At 41.5% G+C, this 22,195-nt stretch overlaps 1 protein-coding gene across 11 annotated transcripts in view; it reads right to left on the reverse strand.

Moving 5' to 3' along the window:
* Positions 1–816: 816 nt before the first annotated feature.
* The window catches only part of DTNA (dystrobrevin alpha), a gene marked incomplete at its 5' end in the record, with an annotated part of 89,029 nt that continues 67,650 nt past the window's right edge, over positions 817–22,195 (reverse strand). For 4 of the 11 annotated variants that reach the window (XM_082014521.1, XM_082014516.1, XM_082014518.1 and 1 more), the window contains 8 exons: positions 817–1,798; positions 2,550–2,718; positions 3,254–3,343; positions 6,135–6,294; positions 11,862–11,958; positions 15,225–15,338; positions 16,714–16,811; positions 19,280–19,367. In XM_082014521.1, coding sequence (XP_081870647.1) covers positions 1,600–1,798; positions 2,550–2,718; positions 3,254–3,343; positions 6,135–6,294; positions 11,862–11,958; positions 15,225–15,338; positions 16,714–16,811; positions 19,280–19,367 — 1,015 coding nt within the window. In that variant the 3' untranslated portion in view covers positions 817–1,599. Of the gene's footprint in view, positions 1,799–2,549; positions 2,719–3,253; positions 3,344–6,134; positions 6,295–10,370; positions 10,392–11,861; positions 11,959–15,224; positions 15,339–16,713; positions 16,835–19,275; positions 19,368–22,195 lie in introns of all 11 variants that reach the window. The other 7 variants (XM_082014514.1, XM_082014511.1, XM_082014520.1 and 4 more) reach the window with 5 other exon arrangements.

Raw genomic sequence — 22,195 nt, forward strand, 5'->3', positions numbered from 1 at the left:
AGTTACGGATGTCGTCTATCTGGACTTCTGTAAGGCCTTTGACATGGTCCCCCACAACAGCCTTCTCTCTAAACTGGAGAGAGATGGATTTGATGGGTGGATGAGGAATTGGTTGGATGATCGCATCAAGAGGATAGTGGTCAATGGCTTAATGTCCAGATGGAGATCGGTGACGAACGATGTCCCTCAGGGGTCTGAATTGGGACTGGAACTCTTTAATATCTTCATGAATGACACAGACAGTGGGATTGAGTGCACCCTCAGCAAGTTTGCAGATGACACCAAGCTGAGTGGTGCGGCTAACACACTTGAGGGACGGGATGCCATCCAGAGGGACCTGGACAAGCTCAAGGAATGGGCCCGTGTGAACCTCATGAGGTTTAACAAGGCCAAGTGCAGGGTCCTGCACCTGGGTCGGGGCAAACCTTGGTATCAATACAGGCTGGGGGATGAAGGGATTGAGAGCAGCTCTGCTGAGAAGGACTTGGGGTACCGGTGGATGAAAAGCTGCACATGAGCCGGCAACATGTGCTCGCAGCCCACAAGGCCAACCACATCCTGGGCTGCATCAAAGGAAGTGTGGCCAGCAGGTCGAGGGAGGTGATTCTGCCCCTCTACTGCGCTCTGGTGAGACCCCATCTGGAGTCCTGCGTCCAGCTCTGGAGCCCTCAGCACAGAAGAGACATGGACCTGTTGGAGTGTGTTCAGAGGAGGGCCACCAAAAGGGGGTGGAACACCTCTCCTATGAAGAAAGGCTGAGAGTTGGGGTTGTTCAGCCTGGAGAAGAGAAGAGACCCTACTGCAGCCTGCCAGTACTTAAAGGGGGCTTTATAAGAAAGATGGGGCAGACTTTTTAGCAGGGCCTGTAGCGATGGGACAAGGGTTAATGGTTTTAAACTAAAAGAGCATGGATTCAGACTAGATATAAAGAAGAAATTTTTCACAATGACGGTGGTGAAACACTGGCAGAGGTTGCCCAGAGAGGTGGTAGATGCCCCATCTCTGGAAACATTCATGGTCAGGTTGGACGGGGCTCTGAGCAACCCCATCTAGTTGAAGATGTCCCTGTTCATTGCAGGGGGGTTGGGCTAGGTGACCTGAAAAAGTCCCTTCCAACCCAAACTATTATGTGATTCTATGATTTTCAGTGGACGCCACGCAGACAGGACAGGAGATTTGCAGAATTCCAGCTCCCCCTGGCAAACTGGCTTTTCTCAGGGGGTGTTTAATGACAAATCCCTAGGCTTCTCTATACTAGATGCTTGTTGAATACTTGGTTCTCTGGAATACAATTCATTCCAGATCCTGTCATTTCCTTCTAGATTCTGCCAATGACACACAGACTCCACCTAAGTGGAGAAACCATAATGAATGTTTTTCGCTACTGGACAAAAAAAAAAAAAAAAAAAATATAGCAAGAGCTGAGCTTAACACCACCAACTAGCTTCTATGGTATGGAGCACTGAGGTCTAAGTGATTTTGTAGGCACTGGCAGAGTAGAAGCTCAGAGGCAACTCTGGCCTACCTGATGCCCTGGTAAGCTTAAGGACTACTGTTCTGTGCCTCAGGTAGTGTGGTCTTCCTGGATGTGCACAAAGGCTAGATGCACGTGTGTCTGTGGAATTGAACAACAGTAGTTTTTGGAATATGGCTGCCTTCTCCCACCTGGTATGCCTCATCCTGCAGCTTCTGCTTCAGGTATTCCTCCATCTTCAGTTCATTCTCCAGCTGGTGGACAGAGTCATTCTCATAATTTTCATCATCTGCTCTGACATAGGGGTCTCCATCTTCTGTAACCCTAAACACAATTATTAATAAAAATAGCCTCCTGAGATGAATGACATTCAGAGTCAATAAAACTTCCCTTTATTGTACTCTATGAGAAGAGTGGGATATTTTCAGTCCAACCACATGCTCCATCAGTTAGTATTTCCTGGCAGTTGAAAACACTTCTGCTATTTCCCCTCTCCAGTGGTCTGATATTGATGAAGTAGACCAAAGGACATGTTCTGCTGAAGGCATTTTGGGGGTACAAAACTGAGTAACAGAAGTCCTCAATAACTTCTTTGAGAGTGATACAAAGAGTAAGAGGTTGAACTAAAAATAAGTGGAAAGATGCTTATTGTCTTTGATAGGAAGATTCAGGTTCTAAAAATAAATCGGTTTGTTGATCAATTGAGTTGGTCAATAAAAAGCATTCTGTCTTTCCCAGTTAAAAACTTCTCTTTTTCCAGTGGTCTCCAACAGGCCGTTGAGGGAATAGGACTGCAGGGCATATTAGGAAGCACAGCTGTCCCACAGTCTCCATATTGCCGCTGCTCCAGTGTACCAGACGGGATGTGAGACAGCTCACTCCTGAGGGCATCCTAAGTTCTGGCCTTTATTGTTTACAGAGCTCACTACTATCTTACCATGAAGCTGTCTTCACTTAGATTTAGGCATTTTTTTGGTAAGCAAATAGTTGAGAGGGAGAGAAAATATTACATGCTGCTTCCTGTTTTTGACAGAAAAAGAATGAGATTAAGAAGGCAAATCGAGCAGGTACCCACATGTCGCTGCGGATGGAGCCGGTGGCAGCAGCGCTGTGGATGTACCCTGGCTTCCGGGCATGGATCTGCGCAAGGAAAGCCTTCTCAGACGTTGGGGACGGAACAAGGTCATCAAAATGAGTCCGTCCAAATTCAGAATCCACATTGCTTTCTGTCTCACTGCCCACTTCTGTGAAGAAAAGGTGACACAGGAGTAAGTATACTTGCCTATTTTGCTAAGCCTTTCTTTGTCTTTCCCACTTACAATGACACCTCCTCATAGCGAATGACAGTACGTTATTCTACATATATCCGCAGAGTTAATAGTCTTCTTCTTGTGGTGGGACAGAATAGCGAAGCTTTTCCTTATCTTGGTTATTAGGTAGTATATTTTTATGAGAATACTACAGACTGCAGTTTATGACAGGTCCTATATGTTCTATATGGAATGAAATTTCAAAGAGCGAAATCCCACTCCATGTAGAATCATAAACAAACTTCTCAAAATTTTCACTGTATCCAGCCGCACCTCTACGTCCATGGCTTTCAGAACTGCTGTATTCCTGAAGCTGTTATTTAGGGATTTTTTTTTTCTAAAAGCATAAAAAGCTTTGAAGATACATTACACGTCTTTTTTGTTGGTTTATATTTTCCTACCTCCCATTTTTTCAAACATATGTCAAATGTCAGTGTGGTGACTATCCACCCTCATTAGCCTCACTCACCAGAATTCAGTTCTTTTACCAAAGAAGACATGGTGTTGGTGATTGAATCTGCTGCCACCAGCAAATCATTTCTTAAGTTTCGTCTTGCACCTGAAGCAAGAGACAGACAAAACAGTGTTAATATTCCTCACAAGACATATGTTTTCCTATTGAAAGCAGTTTTAACCCTGCGGAAAGCTGCCATTGTGCTAATTCAGGGTATCAAAGTCCTTATGAGGGACACGTGCAGAAGAGTTCTCTGCAGAATGGCCTCATTTACTTATGATGTATGCAAGAGCAGAAGCCTACTCTCATGCTTCATTTAATCACAATGCCAGATATGTGGAGATTATTCATTGCCATCAAGCTTGCATTTGTGTGGTGACACCAGCAGACCAGGCCTAGGAGATTAAATCCAGCATGAACTCATTTAAAATGTCTGTGGGGGAGGAGGAAGAAATGAAGTGTTTTCTCTAAGTTCCCACAGCTCTGTTTAATGACACCATTATTGCCAGGTATTTGCCAGATAATTATGGCAAATGTTGAAGAAACATACTTGACCTCATCAAGACTGATACGGATTTTTCTTCTCCGCTCCCTCTCAGCCTCTCCTGTAGCTCAAGGACTTTCTTGTATATTCCATAATTTACTTTCTCTCTCTCTTTTTTTTTTTTAAATAAAGGAAGCACTATTGCCTCTCTAAACAGCCCTGGGCTGCTTTTAAACTCTTTCTAATAATGGATCTAGAAGTGCTTCCCTGCTGAACCTGGCAATATTCCCTTAACCATCAATCAATGAAAGATTCTTGTGAGCTGCATGAAATACTCCTTCCCTAGGAGCAGGCTGTGGGTAACGCGTGCTTAACTCCCCCAAGTCCCAAACATAGCTCCTATTGTAGCTGAACAATCAATATATCCCACAGAATCTCTAATCTTCCATACTGCATTATTCACAGGAATTGGCACAATTCGACTGCTGTAGATTCTTAAAAACTGGCTGAATGTAAAACAATACATTTAAAAAAATTCCCCAAATCCTAAAGACTTTTTTTTCCTAATATATCCATTAGCAAATGGTTACTAGAATGTAAACTAATATAGTTAGTGTCTCTCTTACACACACACACTCAGACAGGCATTCCCTTTCTAAAGTCTTCTCAATTTTGTATCTCCGAACTATTGCAAACACTATGAAAGAGAAAAAAACCAGAGAAACCATGCTTTAACCATGGCTTGTCTGCATTGTGTATATATAGGCAGATCTCTGCAGCACAGAATGGAGCCACAAAATCTCAGCTCCCCCCCGCCAAATCGTATGTCAAGATGTGACAGAACAGCTGGCTTCAAGTTCTTTAGGTTTGACCTTCCCATCTAGGGAATATGGCAAATAATGACATAAAGCTAGATATTTATCAAATGCCGCAGTTTTTAAATGTGGTCGCTTACCTTTTTATATTGCTTTTTCTCTTGAACAGAACACATTTATATACTTAAAAAGCATTTGCCTGAGGCAGCCTTAGTATTATTTATGGATATTTTATTGTGGTCACTACATTATTTCTCTTACTCTTAGCTCTGGAAGAAACTGTCCTATAACAGCATAGGGGTTTTTGCCTGTCTCAATTTTTTTTCACGTCAGAAAGAAAAATATGTCTTGCCTGTTTCTTTTGCCACAGAAAATGAGATATCCAGCAACCTGTTATGCTGGGACTAGGAATTATGCCTTGGTAAAACATGTTCAATACATGAATCCACTAGTACTTTGGTAGAAAGTTCTTGATTGCATTATAGATTCAACCTTGACATAAGACACACACAGACACAATTGACATGAAAGTCAAGGGGAAATGTGTATGAGAAGGTTGAACTGGGCTCCAGGGAACAGACACGCTTCCACTGTAGCAGAGGAACTCCAGAGCTCTGCTTACATTTGATTTGTAGTAGGGAAACAGGGGAAAAAAAGTATTAAAATAAAAGAACTGCAGTTATGTAAATATTTTAGGAAAGAGCAGATTAGAAAAAGAAGGAATATTTCTTCATTTAGATCACATACACTACTTACTTTCTTTAGTATTCAACATAATCATTTAATTTGTGGTCTTAGAAATTAAAACTAATTTAAAATTTATTGTTACTTGACAAAAGAGTGGAAAGAGGAGTGAGAAACACAGTGCAGCCTATGGCAGTTTTCTGGAAATGCAAAGGAAGGGTGCACCTAGACTTCCAGACTCAATTCTTTTCTAGTCCAGCTGGACTCTTCTCAGCGACCCAAAGCAAAAGGACAAGGGACAACAGTCACAAGTTCCATCAAGGAATATTCCAATCAGACACAAGGACAAAAATTTTACACAGTAAGCATAGTCAACTACTACAACAGAGGCTGTGGAAAATGCGTGCCAGGAGTCATCCAGAACTCAACTCGTTAAGGTTTGATTTCACTTTGAAGTCCTCCTTCTTGGAGCAGGAGGACATGGTGACTTACAAGAGCCCTTTCCACCTGAATTAATTCTATGCTTGTATCACCTATTCCTAGCAAAGTCTTTATTTAAAACTAAACACACTGACAACGCCTTGCTGAGGTCAATAGCAATTCTTCTTCTTCTGGATAACAGAGCATTGATAACAGGTCTGACCATCTTGCGTCAAAATTCCCTCTTACCAGAAAATCCATTAACTAGCATCATTGTGCAGTTTTTGCTTACCTGCTCAGTTTGACAGCAAAATCTGATGGCTGACAAAGTTGATTTTCAATGGCAAAACACAGTTCTTGCAGATTTTTTTATCTGGTTTTGTTTCACTGCATGCAACTCAGAAGCTCAAGTTCATTTAGGCATTAACCACAAGAAATAATGATTCTTCAGACAGTCTCTGAGTACCTCAGACAAGCTATTAATGAGACTTACTTTGTGCAAAGGCTTCCTGCACATCTCCTCCCACCCCGGTCAGAGAGTCCTGAGGTACGTGGGTTGGGGTGGAGCAGGCAGAGGCAGACCTGATGGGCATTGGAATCGGTCGACTGATAGTGTGGCTGGGTGAGGAACGTGGGGAGCCTGCCCCTTGAGTCTGCAAAACAATCACAAGGGGTTAAACAAGTCTTTGCAAGAGCCCTCACCTGCTGTCCTTGTCATCCATCCCTTAGCTTAAAGGCATCATGCTGTTTGTAATCAGTTGAGTAATGTTAACTTTGCTAAAGGAAATATACTGAAGTCAGTTGTTAGCAGATAGCAACACTTCTATGTAGAAAAATAGCAAGTAGGAAAATATGAGTCGAGATCTGACTTCCTTTAAGCATGGGAAAATGTCAGGCAGCTAAATTTAAAAAGTCCGAGTTAATAAACACCAAAGTATAGACCTTCTCTCTGCCCTCTTCCCTCTCTCACTCCCCCAGTTCACATGCATGTTTGATGAAACATAGCCCGTTCAGGCTGTGAGAAGGGGAAAGATGCTGGCAGCAACGTGGCTTCCAGCCTGGGCAAGGGACTGAAACACCCCCTTTCATCAGAGCGCTGCCGTGAGACCTGATCACGTCCCTGTCCTCCGCATCCCTGCAGAAGTTGTTCATGGTACATGCAGCCTCTCAGTCACATAAAGTCTGACACTTGCAATAAATAATATAGCTTTCTGTTTTTTATTCGGAGCCAGAGAACTATTTTAAGCTGCTATTAAATCATACACTATTAAATTGTTCGCTCTACAGGATATACTCAGGCACTCCCAAAACACTGTGGGGATTGGGCAATATAAATTCCTGCTATGGGTTCAGCTGCTGGAAGTGAAAATGTTTTAACACCAGTCATATAAAATGTCATGCTGTTAGCACCTCACCGTTAGTATTACTTAGCTGAAATTCAAGCAGACTTTATAAAATAGTCATTTTTCCGAATGCAGTTGGGTGAGTGATTCCAAGAGACACATTGCTCTTTTCATCCACTGTTTCAAAACTCCTGGGAACATGTATCCACGCAAGAAAAACAAATGCTTGAGCCCACACCAAACTGCACACAGCTTTTGACTGAAAACCTGTATTTGGTAGATGCCAGGGATGGAGGTGGCTTGAGTGCTATTACAGAGGAACTGCAACACATGCCCGTGGTTGTTTACGGTGAAAAGTAACCCGAGGACTGGTGTCTCCCTCACCCTGGGTTTATTTTGAGAGTTCAGAAGGATTTCTTAACTCTTCCCATGCCACTTCTTTTGACTCCTGTAGTGGCTGCCATTGCAGCCCTGGTATGGTTTGGCAAATATACGTTCTAAAAAAGACAAGAGTAGCCCACTGCAGGAGTGCAGCATTGCCCTTGAGATTTTTATAAATTCCTGCCCCAGACCATAAATAATGTATCAGAATACTAAGCTATTTGTTCTTTTCTCCTATCACCCCTTTCTAAGAGACATTATCACTAGAGAGACATCAAGGGCAAATTAGGTTTATGAGGAATAAGCACATTACTGATGGAAGAACGGAGGATTTAACACTTATAATTTCTTTAATGATCAGTTTTAGAACATTTAAATGATGGATGAAAGGGAAGTCGAATATATGAGAGCCAGATGCTCTCCTGTTTCTGGAATCATCTGTACGCACTGCAGCAGAAATGCAGATCTCTAGTCCTCCAGAGGCAGGGCACAGAGCAACCTGGAGATGCTCCAAGGTCCTTGGAGGTCACACCCCTTGCACATCAAGGCAGGGGATCTGGGAGCTACAGCTATCTCCTTTCATGCCCTGACAGCGCATGTTTCATCCTCTGCGAAACAAACTTGTGAAAGAATTTCTGGTTCCCAGCTCCCTTTTTCACTTGCCCTTTTTCCTCAGCTCCCCCTTTACCTTTGATGTTGGTTCTGGGGAACACCAACAACAGTGGGAACTTTCAGAGAAGACGAGAAAAAAATGGACAAAATTTGCTTCCTATAGTCAAGTCACATTTAAGGAATCAACTTCAGAATAGGCATTTTATTTACTAAAAATAACAGATGCCTGCCAGTACTTCTTCGCTGGAATTTTCCCACAAGAGAAATGTAAAAGCTGCTGCACACCAGTGCCTACCCTTGTGTCTGCTTTGCAGCTATGACTGAGATCTTGTGTTTATGATAAACAGTGCTCTCTTATCTGTAGCTTTCAGTGTTGGAACAAACTGTTTGAGAAGCACAGGGAGATGAAGCATTTGGAGTCCCCTGTCCAGTAAAATCTCTCTTTTTATACTATTGGGGCAGTATCAGACAGAACTGATGAACAGCAAGCTGAAATAGGAGGGTATTAGGGAATGCCTGATTTCAGAGAGGTGAATACCTTAATTATATTTAGCTCATCTAGAGCCACCTCAGCCGAAGTTTGTGGGAACAAAGTGCCATTAGGATTGAATTCCTGCTTCGTGGTCATCAGGAGAAACATGTTTTTCACAGGCTAGCGCTAATGGCCTGAAACCTGCTACGACGATCAGTAGTGACTGCCTGGTAATCTCAGCAGAGAAATGGAGCACCGAATTGCCCCAGACCTCAGCAGCCCCGCCAGCTGCGGACTAAGGCATGCTGAAAGGGGAGCTACCACAGCCACCACGGCTATGTGGATGGCTTCTGCTGTTGTGTTGCACTTGGTTGCAGCTATCGATGTTCTCATGCCTTCCAGGAAAACTTCCATGTTTAATTCACGATCCCTGGCCAACCTGCTATTGATTTTAAGTCAACCCTTGCTAGACATTCCCCACTACCAAAAGTCATACTTAGGATAAAATGCTTGAAATGAAAACTGGCTTTACAGGCGCTTTAGCCCATTGCTCCCTCTGCTGGAACTGAACCGGGATGACATATGGGGAAAGCCCATCTCACAGCCTCATCAAGTGACAGGGATGTGAAGAACTTACTATCCTTTCTCAAGGAAGGGCAGTAGAGAAATAAAAAGTTCATATGCATTAGATGAATTGCCTGGCTGCTCGTTCCAATTGAATTCCTCCAGAAATTAATTTAATACTGTTTCTCTCAACAGATCATGAAATGGCATAGTGTAATGGGGATCATTTCATGGAAAATGTGCGAGTAATTCCTTAGCATCATCACCTGGTATTCAGCGAGGCTATTACTCTCGGAAGAAGAAAATCATATCTCATAATAGCCTGAAAATGTGCTTTCACTTACACTGTCCAGTGAACATTTTATATGGTAGGGAAACTCTTGTCACGTTGGAAATTTCTTTTTTTATGAATGGAAGACCTTTCAATACCTTTATGCAGGATCAAAAAGATGGCCCTTACACGGAGGTGATGCTTGGTCAGATTTTTTTTTGGGTCCAACAGATAAATGCTTTACAAAAATTAGCCAAAATATTACTTTTATGAAGGTGAGCATTACCTACAAACTCTGCATGCTCTACCATAGAGAGAACACATCAGATGTGTTGCTGTACTTCTGCTGATGAAACCAGAAGGAAGCATGTTTTGTTAAAACGAAACATGTTTATTGGACTCATAAACCAGACTGCTGTCTGACAAGTGCTTTTTTTTAGCCTAATATCTTTCCAAGATCCATTTCAATACTACAAAGCTCCAAAACAATTAAATCTTCTAAAATATATCATTAGTAATACAAATACTTGCTCTTTTTGATCTAGGGTGCAGAAGCCTAGAAACTACATTATTTTCCTGAAGATTCATGTGACTATTAGTATCAATACCAACTTTTAAAAATGTGCACACAATGCCCTGAATTTTTCTGCATAAAGTGGGATTTCAAACTCATTGTCCTCATCTAATTTAAACTCAGCTATATTTTTCCTAAACTTCTAGAACTCTCATTACATTTGCAAAATGTCATCTATGGTAAAAGTGTACTTTAATTCATATTCTAGGTTGGTTTCACTACATTTGGCTGGTGGTTTCCATATCTTCCATGTTCTTATTTAGAGGAGTGAGAAAAAGATCAAGACTCCTTGTAGAAGGGTCTAGACATGAAAGCCGCCCTTTCTAGAGGTCTAAGAGGTTTAATTGTGAAAATTGCTCCAAGGTACTTGAAAATAATGTGTGAAAGAATTGCAAAATATTAATTTTGGTCAAAAGAACACACACACATTTCAAGCAAAGGAAGTAAAATAAATCACAGGAACACAATCACATTTAGGAGTTAGTGAGGCCTCCAACAAGGAGGTAACTTACTACCTGTTTCAATTCTTCTTCCTAAAGAAAAAGAGGATCAGCACATGAGATTAGCCAAGAGGTAGGTAAAGAACAGAAAACAAAGCCAAATTTGGAGTACAGGGCTAAACCTACAGTTGAGATAGTTGAAGGTACGTGGCCAGATTATGGTCCCAACTCTGCACACCTTGAAACACCAGAAAAGTGCAAAGCGTGCAGAAAGCTACTGTCATTTCCTACCCCAAATTCTCTTTGTCCAGGCAGCGCAATGCCAGCAGGCAGCCCTCACTGCTAGTTGTAGCACTGCAGCAGCTCTACCATAGGTCAAGTGAAAAGTATCCTGTCTACTCCCAGCTCCCCGAAATCTGCTGGCTACATGGTGGGCTCTGCTGCGCAGGTGCCACCAATTCCTGCACTGTGGCTGCAGAAGCCTGGGCCTGAGGAGATGCAAATGATATAAGGGGTCAAACTCATCCTTTGAAGCAAATACATGTTGCAAAATGGATTTCAGTGAAATTCTTTCTGCTTTTATCAAAGCATTTTATTTTATTTGACCCAAGTTACACTGAGTTTCCATGCACTCATTTTATCTGGCATGGCCAATGATAAAACAGACTCTTATGCTATTCAGAGCACTTTCTTCCAATGTGAATTTCTGGCATCATCTGTCCTGAGGTACATCAGGTAAAATAGGGCTGGACTCTGCAAATAAAGACACGTTTTCCATCTTATCCTAGTCTGTCTTAAAAATGCACATGCTTTTTGATATCTCCATTTTTAACTGAAATCCTTTGTTGATGCACGTTTCATCTGTTTAACAAAGGCTAGTTTCTGTATTTATGAAAATGACCAAGTGTTGTTGGGGAAGCATCTCTAAGATCAGAGTTAGATGTGGTTGTCAAATGGCACATCTGAAAGGACTATCAAAAACACTTCTGTACCGTCAACTGGAGCAGATAACAGTGTACAGTGCCGAGTTGTTTTTCTCACCGTTATTAGTTAACTCATTTTACGTGTCGGTTTCTTTCTTTTCCTATTCTTTTTTTTTATTTTATGTCCTCAACAGAGAAAACTCTAAAACCACCTGAAACTGGACCACAAAATATTTTGTGTTTGAACATTGTCAAATGGCTGATCCAGAGACTGCAAGCCTGAAATCAGAAATACGACCAAATCCTTCTGCAAAAACAACAAAATAGGACTGTATTGCATCATGCTGCAATATTATTTAAAGGACTGTATTAATTCTTCAACAGTTCAGAGCCTGCCTCTAGTGTTCCATCCACTTAGCGGTAGGTGACAATGATGATGCACTGTTACTGCAGGAGCAACATCATTTGAAACCTCTGAATTGAGAGACCATGGCAAAAAATAGAAAGGGAAGGAAAAAAAGCCAAATTTTATGGGTGGAAATAGTCAAGCTCTGCACAATTTTGTGGTCATATCTCCTGCCTCTCCTCTCTTGCTTCACTCCGCCTGTTGTCCTTGGTAGTATCAGGTGGAGCTCCTTACCTTGAGCAGTTTCATGAGGCCTTCTAACTGAACCATCAGCTCCCTCCGGCTTTCCTGGAGAGCAGACATCCTCTGTTCCAGCTCGTCCTTCCGCTGTCTGAGAAACAAGCAAATCGGATCAGAACTTACCCCTGACAGCTTCAGCAGCTTTTAACTGCATCGCTTCCCCAGCCCAACTATGAGGCGTGTGCCTATAGACTGCAGGAAAGCAAACTCACTGTGTGAATTCAGCATAGTGCTTAGAAACGGGGCTACGTGAAAGCTAGGGAGTTCCCTCATACAGAAAATATTCATGGGACTGAATACAGTGATTAGGAAAAAGAGAGACACTGGCACAGACCCTCCTCCAAAGAACAAATGAGATTCAAACAAATTTGTATTAAATTCCCTTGTGGGAATGCTTGGCAGCTTTTGTCTTTGGATCTCTCTAGTCAATAACCTCACTAGCCGTCAGGAGAAATGAGAGCCATGCCCTGAAGGACAGGGAATTACAGCAGGGGCACTGAACACAGCAAGATAGGAGAGAAGCTAAGAGACTCCAGAAATTCAGCCAGAAAACCATGGTGATCTGCTTTTGTTTCTATTTTTTTCTCAAAGCAAGAGTAAGATTATCACATAGGGGAGATACAACTGCTTGAAAATAGCTCTTTGGACTCGGAGTCCAGTGCTGGTCCTGTGACAGGGTGAATACTGAGCCACTCCAAGTGTGACAGTTTGTGCCCACATAATAAATGGGAACAGCTTTGATTCTGCACAGCTCCACTGCACAGGACAGGGGTTCAGCACTTGCACATGTTGTGTGAGAGGTCCCCACATAAATACGAAACAAATTTGTTGCCTCCTGGAAGCTATGACGTAATTAACAACATTACTGTTGAAAAATACACGTATTAGGTGTATTTTATACACTACTGCGTTGCAAATAACATAAAAACACTATGTTGTTAGCCTTGTACTACCTGTAGAATAGGACAACGTAATCCTAAGTGGAAAAGCACCAGAGTCAACAAGACTAAGTATATTTCCTGTATTTAGGGAACTATGAAACCCTGATTTTGAGCCTTCTCTGTAAGTGAGCAGTTATTAATATAAACAACGCTGATTTCTACAAGATTGCTCATGTGTGCTCTCTCTCACCTATATAATAGGATCATATAGTAACACTGCCAGGTTGTATTTAGTCCTCTGGAGGATTAATCTATTTTCTGCTACAAATTGCCTGTGCTGGCTTTTCTTTTCCAGGCATGTAATGGTTGGAAATGCTATGAACTGTACAAAGGCAACTGAGTTGAAGAAACTGCTAATACAAGGAAGATACCTTATCCATGTAATTCAAAGTGGCAGGTCCTAACACAGACCTCTGATGGGTTTCAGATTCATTCTACAGGGAGAGAGGACCTAAGCAGTGTGCAATGTACAGACTGCTCCTCTGGCTTTCTTCTCCAGCTGTACTCCAGAGCAAGTTCTTGGAAGTAATGGGCTTTCTAACCCGTCTCCAAGACAGCACTGGTAATGTGAGGGAATGTTGTGTTCAGAACCCTATTTCCCCGAGTCTGCAACACTACAGCAGCTGGTGAAAGATGCTGGGCCAGGCACCCACAACATAGTTTACAGATTCCAGCATTTTTTAACATTATATGAACCAAATTGCCCTACTGCCCTAATTGCTTCAAGCCCCCAAAATCTGTGGGGTAACAGACGTGAATCAGTGCTGCTGTTTTACACATGGTAAGAACAGCCTTGTGACATCTTAAGCGTCTAGGAATTTGAGGTGGTGTTGAAACTCCACAGTAAATCAAAAGCCTATCTTTTGCCTCTCAAATAGTGAACATTTTAGAAGGTATGCAAAGCAGTACAGACCCACAGATTAAAAGTTATTTTCTGACTCTGACACTGCACATTAAATCGGAGAAGATATAATAATTGAAGAACTCAGCATCACTGCCCTAGGGACATCCCATGTCAGGAAATTCAAATAAGGTTATTATGCTTTTAATATGCGTAGCAAAATTGAAAAGAGGGAAAAATTAAGTAGTCAGTCAACACTGCACAGTAATTTGATTTTTTTTTTTAAGGATAATGAATTTTATTTGTCAACTGCATAGAAAGCTAACCTAAACCTGCTTAAAATAGACTTTAGGCTTGATGCACAGGAGCTACGTTTTTGGTATATTTTATGCAGCGTACACATTTTCATCACAGTCACTTTTATATGTCTCACAATGTCACTTGCCTGTAGATATCTAGAAGTAATTACATACTAAAATCAGTCATAGAAATGAAGATGCTAATTTGTCTTCAGATTGGAAAGCAAATGTAATTATTTATGAAACAGAAAAATATTTTAGTGTGGAAAACTCAATAATAAAACTACACAGTATCCGTAAAGAAAAAATGTAACACAATTTCTTAGAGTATTTTCCTTCAGTTATGAACCAGACCACTGAAGTATTACTTGTGTGAGGAGCGGCTAAGTGGCCAAAAATGTTCTTTAGTCTTTTGATGTGAGAACTGCTCTATGAGGGGGGGATAAAATTTAATCTAGCATTGTTTCACTAGAAGGAAAGTGTTTACACTGTATTCTCTATTCACATGAAGTGTTTTGAGTAGTTCTTATTGGATTCTCTGGCTCTCACAACAGGAACTTCAGGACTTGCAGGGAGCCTATGGATCTGGGCCAATTCTTCAATGTGATATACATGGCAATTAGTATATCCATATAGAGTATCCTAATTAACATGCAGACACATCCATATCAATGTTTTTAGCTTGGTGTGATAATTGGAGAAATGATCCTCTAAATCTTCAGCTGCTGCAGACGACATTACTCCTCACTTGCCACATGACAAGGAGGATCATTCTGCAGCCTGGTTTTGCACTGTGAAGAGAACTGACCTCTCCTTAGAGTTCAACACATGGGGGAAATTTCAAAAAATTAATGTCTAATTCTGCCTTTATTTTCATGTAGCTCTGTATTTACTCTAGCATAAACGAGAAGTCTTTGTAGAAGCATTTGTTCTGACAGAACATTTTTCCCCATATAATTAATGGCATTTGGACAGGGCTGTGGGGACCTATTCCAAATGACCTAAGGGCCTAACTCTGCAAACAGTAATGCACATGCTTAATTTAATGTAGATGAGTAATATGTGAGATTCCTCATGCATGCTGTTTAAAGCATAAGCTTAATTACTTTTAGGACTACAGCCTGCACCGAAAATGGAGAAAAAATACACACTGGGTACTTATTTACTTAAAAAAGCCCCCAAAACTGTAAGCCAGGCTTATCTCTTATTTCTTCTCTTATTGAGAATGACTGGCTGGCCCCAGTCATTGCTGGAGGTTTTACTGCTGTGGACTTACCTCAGGAGCCGGAGCTCTGCAAGGAGGGTGGGATTTTGTTGTGCCTTCTCTGGTGTGGGCTGGGATGCTTGCTCATGTTCGAGTCGCAGCCTCTGGATCTCCTGTAGGATTTCTCTTGGGGAAGAGAATAAGCAGAAGACCACAAGTCACTAATTTTCCACAAAACCAGATCACTGGACATTGCAAGAGGAGAAAAAGTGTGACTATGTAGCTCTTCATCAACGTGGATATAATGACTGGGCTCCAACCAGCAAAAGAAGCCCTCAGCACTGAGACAGGTCTTTGGTTTATTTTTTAAATAAACTTTCAGGGTTCCACTATGACAGGAAATATTTCTTCAAGACCCTGCAAAATCAGAGGTAGACGTGAAATAGCAATATCCTTAAATAGCTGCCTTCTACTTCTTCCCCCTGAACATTTCAAGGATCACATCAACTTCACAAAAAGTAAAATAATATTGGTCCCCTCTTGAGTATCAGAGAAAATATTTGGCACTTAAAAAATACTTTTAATATAAGTAGATATCTGAGAGAAGTCAACAATTCAAGCAGAAGCCCTTTAACAGGACTTGTTATGGCTGGCTTGCCAGCCCTGGAGCGCTGTCAAAAGGCTAATACAAAGCTTCACAGCAGAAGGATGAAACCTTTGTGGATTTTTTCTCTTCTTCACAACGTGCTGGATAGCAGACGGTCAGGAGGCAGCCTCGAACTACGAAAGGCAAATCGAGAGTGGAGCTGGTGGCTCATTACATGGTGACAGAAGGCAGTGCCGAGTTTGGAATAGGAAACCATCTGGTCTGGGCTGGCCTCTGTTTTACAGTCCGGCAATAAAAGCAGAGCTCTGCTGCCATACATTTCATGGCATCAGGCAGTCTGATACCCAGGGCCAGATCCTCTGCTCCTAACAAACAGGCATCATTCCTTTTTGGGGCTGGCTGCCCTGTTTTGCCTGGACACTGTCTCTCAGTCTCGGTCCCATTTGTACCTACTGTCTCATTTGATCAGCAGCCTAACTTGCTGCTAACCTTTCTGCAAACCTGTCACAGGCAGACTGTGTTCTGGAGAGCTTTAATCATCTTTTTCACAAATAAAAGCAGTGGAGCATAACATTACCAGTGTGACTGACTGATCCTTTCATTTCATGTTTTAGTGCTATAGAGGATCCAGCTCAAAGTTAATCTGGTTTTGAAACAGGACAGGCTTTTTTTTTTTTTTAAACTCTTAACAAACAGCAGCTGCAAACAGTAAAGTATCAATGGTTATATCACGTCATTGAACAGCACACCCATTAAAACACAGGCTGGCTGTGGATTTCAGTCTTTGTCATATTCTGTGGACCTTTTTGTGCCTTGTGTTTTTTGTAGGGGGGGGTGTATGTGCATGTATAAACATATTGCACAGAAGTAGGTGGTAAAAATGTAGGTGGTAAAAAAACCAAACATACACAATATATGGGACTGAACAAAACCAGGTACTTTGCGAATGCTTACCGGTTTTTATTTTCAAGTTCAGCAATCAGCTGCCTTTGTTGCTTGTTTGCATCAATGGTGAAGGAGATATCTGATGCCCCTCTCTGCTGACCCTGTTGCTGTTGTAAGAGAGAAGGCTGCACTGAAGGAGGAATAGCCAACATGTCCAACACAGATCTGCTCTGTGAAATCTGCTTACAGAAAATGCAGTACCAGGCTTGCCTACACTAAAAAAAAGACTATCCATGTTGCGCTCATACCAGTACGGCTCCATTTCTAGTAAAAGCAGGGTAAGTGCTAGAGTAAATAAGACTCAGTGTTTACCATCCTGTCATTCATTGCTTCAAGGAGCTTCCTCTGAACCAATTGTAAAAGGCAATGGCATTGCTGCAGGCAGTTGCTGTAATATGGCTGTTAATTTTGACACTAGAGACAAGAGAAATACACTGAAGCGAAAAACAGCGTTCCTCTCCAAAAAGAAGAGGCTGTGTTTCCAGTGCAGTGATGCTTCCTTCTCTTGAAAGTGTGGTTTTACTTTCAGTCTGAAAGCTGTACTCAGTTTTCAGTCTGGCTGTGTGGCCCATTTGGCCAATTTTTCTTATACGCTCTGGTGATACTTCAGGAAAGCTCTTTCCCCAGTCCTTCAGGTTCAGCAGAACCTTTTTTCCCCCAATAAAATTAAGTGGTAATTAAACTATTTCTTACCAAATGAGGCAGTGCTCACTACAGCTTCGTTGGACTATGCTCTTTTTTTCATGTTCATTGGCAATAACCAAATATTGGCTTGTTTGTTGACGCTCCTGTATTTCAGTGTTGTATCAATGACAATGCAGAGCAAGACATTTAAAGTTTCACAGCTATCAAAGATATCCATTTATTTCTAACTCCAACCTGAAAGAACTGGACATTAAAAGGACTCTGCTAAGCTCCTGCTGTGATCTGAGCGTTTCTCACCGTAAGAGCCCTATGAAGTGTAACTCTGGAGCCCAATTTTATGTGATGCCAGCCACCTCCTCCTCCCGGAGGTGGCACCTCGCAGGAATGGCCCCTCAGCAAGGATGAAGCTACATCTCATAACAAAGGCTAGCACTGTCTGTGGGGAAAGGACACTACGCTATGCCTGTAACAATTTACTGTTTTTTCTGCTATGGGTACGCTCCAACCATACAGAAGCAGAGGAGTGCATAAAGAACTGACACATGCTCGTGGGTGTCATGACTGATACAGAGGGAAACAGGATCTTTATCCTGAATGCTCAGTGTTATTAATACATTTTGTTCCTTAAAAAACAGAATGGCCATCAGCAAAGCTTTAAAAACTTCCACTGTGCTCCTAACGTGGTGCCACTCTTGTGCTCGGAAAGATTTCTGTATACTGATTCCTTCTGTCTCCTTTGTTCAAAAAGCACAATTGCAAATTCCACAATGGCAAAGAGAATTTCAGTATTTTCCTTCAAACCAGCTCTGTTTAAAAGTTACTTAAATACTGTTTCCTAAGTTTCCCCCATATCACAGACACATGTTATATACAACTGATTTCTACCAGTTTCTACCCAGACACATTACTAATGGGAAATCTTGGTCCCATAAAGAATTACCATCCTTCAGAAACAGGACATTAACCTACAGGTTGCCTTAAATTTGAAACACTGTTGTCACACCTCTGGAAGGGACTGATCTGAGCTGGGCTGGCAGACCGGGAGCACCCGTGCACCCTTCTCTTCCCCTGTACTGTGAAATCTTCCACGACAGGCGGCTGCACGGGGCGGCAGATTCGTCTTCCCGGGATGAACGTGACTCTATGTTTTTACACCAAGAGCGGTGCCTGATTTCGCCCTTTCAATTGACCTCGCAGTGTAAATCTCGGTGTGAAAATATGCTTCCAGGCACTCTGGGCAGGCTGCTTTTCACTTACCCATCATTTATGGTCCCTTGTTCTATCAAATGTGCTGAGATGGGAAAAAAGTAACCAGGCTGACCTTATTTCTGCCATTTAAGATTTTATATACTTCCATTAGGTTCCTGCTTCATTCTCTCTTATTCCTGAATATAGTTAGTGAGGTTTTAGCCTGTCATCACCTTCTATCTTGGGATACATAGAGCATAATAATCATTGCTCTGAAATGAAAATGGGAGCCAGGGCTAATGCAGGGGGTCATTACAATCATCCTGCTGAAGATCGTTCTTTAAAATCCTCAACACTTAGGGCCCTAGTGCGTGTGATATTTGAACTAAAGAGTAAAATGGATTCAGCACCCCATTTTTCCACTGTAGTAAATCATTAACCTTTAACCAAAGCTAGTCCAGACAATATTTTCTAGTCTTTTCCGAGTTCAAGATGTCAGATTCCCTTTGCTGTAATTGTTTAAATACCATTGTATTAGTATATAGATTATATGCATTATGATGTGGATTCTTTGATTTAAATGGACTGCATAAAAGTGTTATTACTGAAGCATAACAGCATCTGATGGATAGGGAAAAATAATCCATTAATCATTAAGATTGTCAGATATAATTTCTCTGATCTTGCCAAGCCCCTGTAACATGACAGAAGGAAAGTACCTTCCTTTAATTAAAACACTTACGGATGAAGAAGTTTCTGCTGCCAGCCTTGCTGCATACCTGGCGATCAGCTTATGTTCTTCATCCAGGCGACTTGCGCTGTCGAGAACACTGCTCAAGGTTGGAGAGGAAGGAGGGAAGACATGTTAATACACAGTAAAAATGACCATTGCTCTGTCACACTGTCAGCTCACACACCCTCATTACAGAATTTAGAAGCAAAAAGTGGTCAAATTAACAATGGCAGGTGTTAATTGAGCAAAGGGGAGAAGTGGGAGGGTAATTTCCCCAGAAGGCTCAGCTCTAGGGGCCAGGCAGCACGATCCCTTAGGGGGAAAGAGCAGCGGTCTGCAACCCCTGGCCAGGGCCATGCAAGACGCAACTCTCAGACTACTCTGTCCACAGAGGGCTGGCAGGTGGTTAGGACCACCAGTCAGCATTTGTTTTTACTTCTCAGCTTTGCCATATCACCTAGAAGAACGATTACTTTTTGGACAATGGATTAGTGGCAACCTCAGTGTTTGCTGAGGTCAATTTTAGAAGCTTTGTCAGATTTGGAACAGAAAACAGTATTTAGGACAGCTTTGCAGGGCACTTACCAAGGCCTCATGGACCACAGTTTGGAACCACTGATCCAGGAATTTATAATCAGACTCTTATTCTTGGTTTCTTGATATTTGGGAGTAAGATTTCAAAAAATCACATAACAGTGCACCACTGATCCCGGACTTGGACTGACTGTAACCTGGAGCCAACTCCTGCTGCCAGGATGCAGGATTCTACTAGCACCAGCTATGGAAAGCGTCTGCTTTGGTCGCATGCACAGTATTTCCATAAAAATTACTCAGAAAGTGTAAGAACTTACTGCAAATATGCTAAATTCCTTAAAAATATTGCAATTTATTACCTTCTTTTTTCCTAACAATATCAAAGGCAAATATTTCTCTCAGGTTAATCCCTTGCCAGCTGTCCTTGTTTTAAATGGAGGCTATTATTTAGTCAGAGGAGCAGGAAAAAGGTAATATAGTGAGAACCTTTACTGTTTCTAACTATTTAGAAGTTTGCAGAGAACCACCAAAACTAATAAACTGACAAAAAATTGAAATATGAAGAGGACTTAGTTGACCCTGGACAATCCTGGGATTTAGAATTCTCTATCGCATTACTTTACTTTTCATATATACAAGAGAAAAAAAATGAAGCCCCTAAGAAGAGGTGAGAAGAATGATTTGCTGTGTGGAATACGAGAAAACCTGCAGACTAGCCCAGACAGAGGTAAATCTGACCTCTTTTCTTATGCCTTGGCAACTATCTGATGTTTTGGCTGAAGGGAGACAGGCACATGCCTCTCTATCTCCATTGCTCTTCAGGGCATGCAACTGGTTGCTGGCAAGCAAGCTTCACGTTTCGAAACAGTGCGCAAAACAAGGGTTATTTTGGGCGTGGACATCTTAATTCTGATTTTTTTGCCAGAAATTGTATCGTGAACTTGAAAAGCCTTCTAGATGAAAATGGCACTTGTGCAAAAAATTCTGCTTTTGAAGAATCGGCATCTTCAAAAGGAAAAGGAAATATTTCCCCAAAAATTCTCAGTGAGTTCATATCCCCAGGTACCTCAGGGAACTACAGTGTGCATCTTTTGGTTGGCTTGATTAAGTTCACTGGGATTTAGAAGTTATGTCTGAAAGATAGGTGGTGGTTGACATTCATTGATCATTAAAGCTGGGAGTTGTGGATTTGTTATGGCTTGCTGAGGTAAGGGTAAAAAGAGACAGACATCATCTTTTTTCTCATTCTGACAATAACCTGTGAGACCACAAATATGAAGCTTAGAAAAACAGTAAAGCTATGAAAAGTCAGAGCCAGAGGGCTCTGCGTAAGCGAACCTTGTGTGGCAGACCGCACGTAAGACTTCTGGTGGTAGATGAACTCTGACTTTTTGGGTTTGGTTATGTTTAATTTATTTTGCTACATATATAGCTTAATTCTATGCTTACTCAGATTCTTGAGGGATAACTGATTTACTTTCTGAAAAGACCCATAAAGGTATTTTTCTAAATTTATACAGTTCTGCTTCTTACATACTCATGCTTACTGTCCTGATATGTCATCCAAAGAAAGGGGGAAACAACTCTTACAAACTCTCTCATGAAAGCATGAAAACCAGGTAATAAGCATTACTTTCATGACAATAAATTTAATTAATTTTTAATCTTTCCATAATGACTAAAACATCCCATCCTAGCAGATGGCTGTGAAAACAGCAAGCATTCAGCACCAACTCTCCTTTTTACACCGGTGTGCAACCACATTATCCATCCTGCAAAAATAACGGGTTATGGTTCCACTTGTTGGCATAACGCAATCTGCAACATAGTTCTGAGATGTGAGCTGACCCTGAGACAATGACTTTATTGAATGAATCAAGCCACTGCAGCCTTTTGATTCTTCCTTGCTGTTTAATGTCTTATATATTTACGTGTAGGTGGATGTCATAAAATAGATGTAGCAGCCCGTCAGATTTGGTCTATGAATGCCACAAATCACTGGCCCCAAAGCTTTGTAAATTAAATTTCAATGTCTGAGATAAATTTAATTCTGGAATGTACCTATTCTACGTGATCAGGAAGCAAAGAGGTATGCACAGCAGCATTAGCCTCGACTACCAAGACTTTTATGTCTCAGAGTTCTGATTTGCCATAATTCATTTCTGATTTACTTCAGCAACTTCATGGACAATGATGCAGTGAAATACACACAAGCTTTAAAATATTATGAATACGTGTGCAGAATTTGGGACCTTCAAGAGAATGATTCTGACATGCTTTTGAAAGAAAATTAACATTTTGCATACAAATGTCCTGCTGCTGAGCCTTCTTTTCTAAAAAAGTTAAACACTTTTAACACTGCTTCTCCATTAGTGACCATTTCTTTAAAGA

The sequence above is a fragment of the Phaethon aethereus genome, assembly GCF_964289735.1.
Source record: "Phaethon aethereus genome assembly, chromosome: 2".
Classification (NCBI taxonomy): Eukaryota; Metazoa; Chordata; class Aves; order Phaethontiformes; family Phaethontidae; genus Phaethon; species Phaethon aethereus.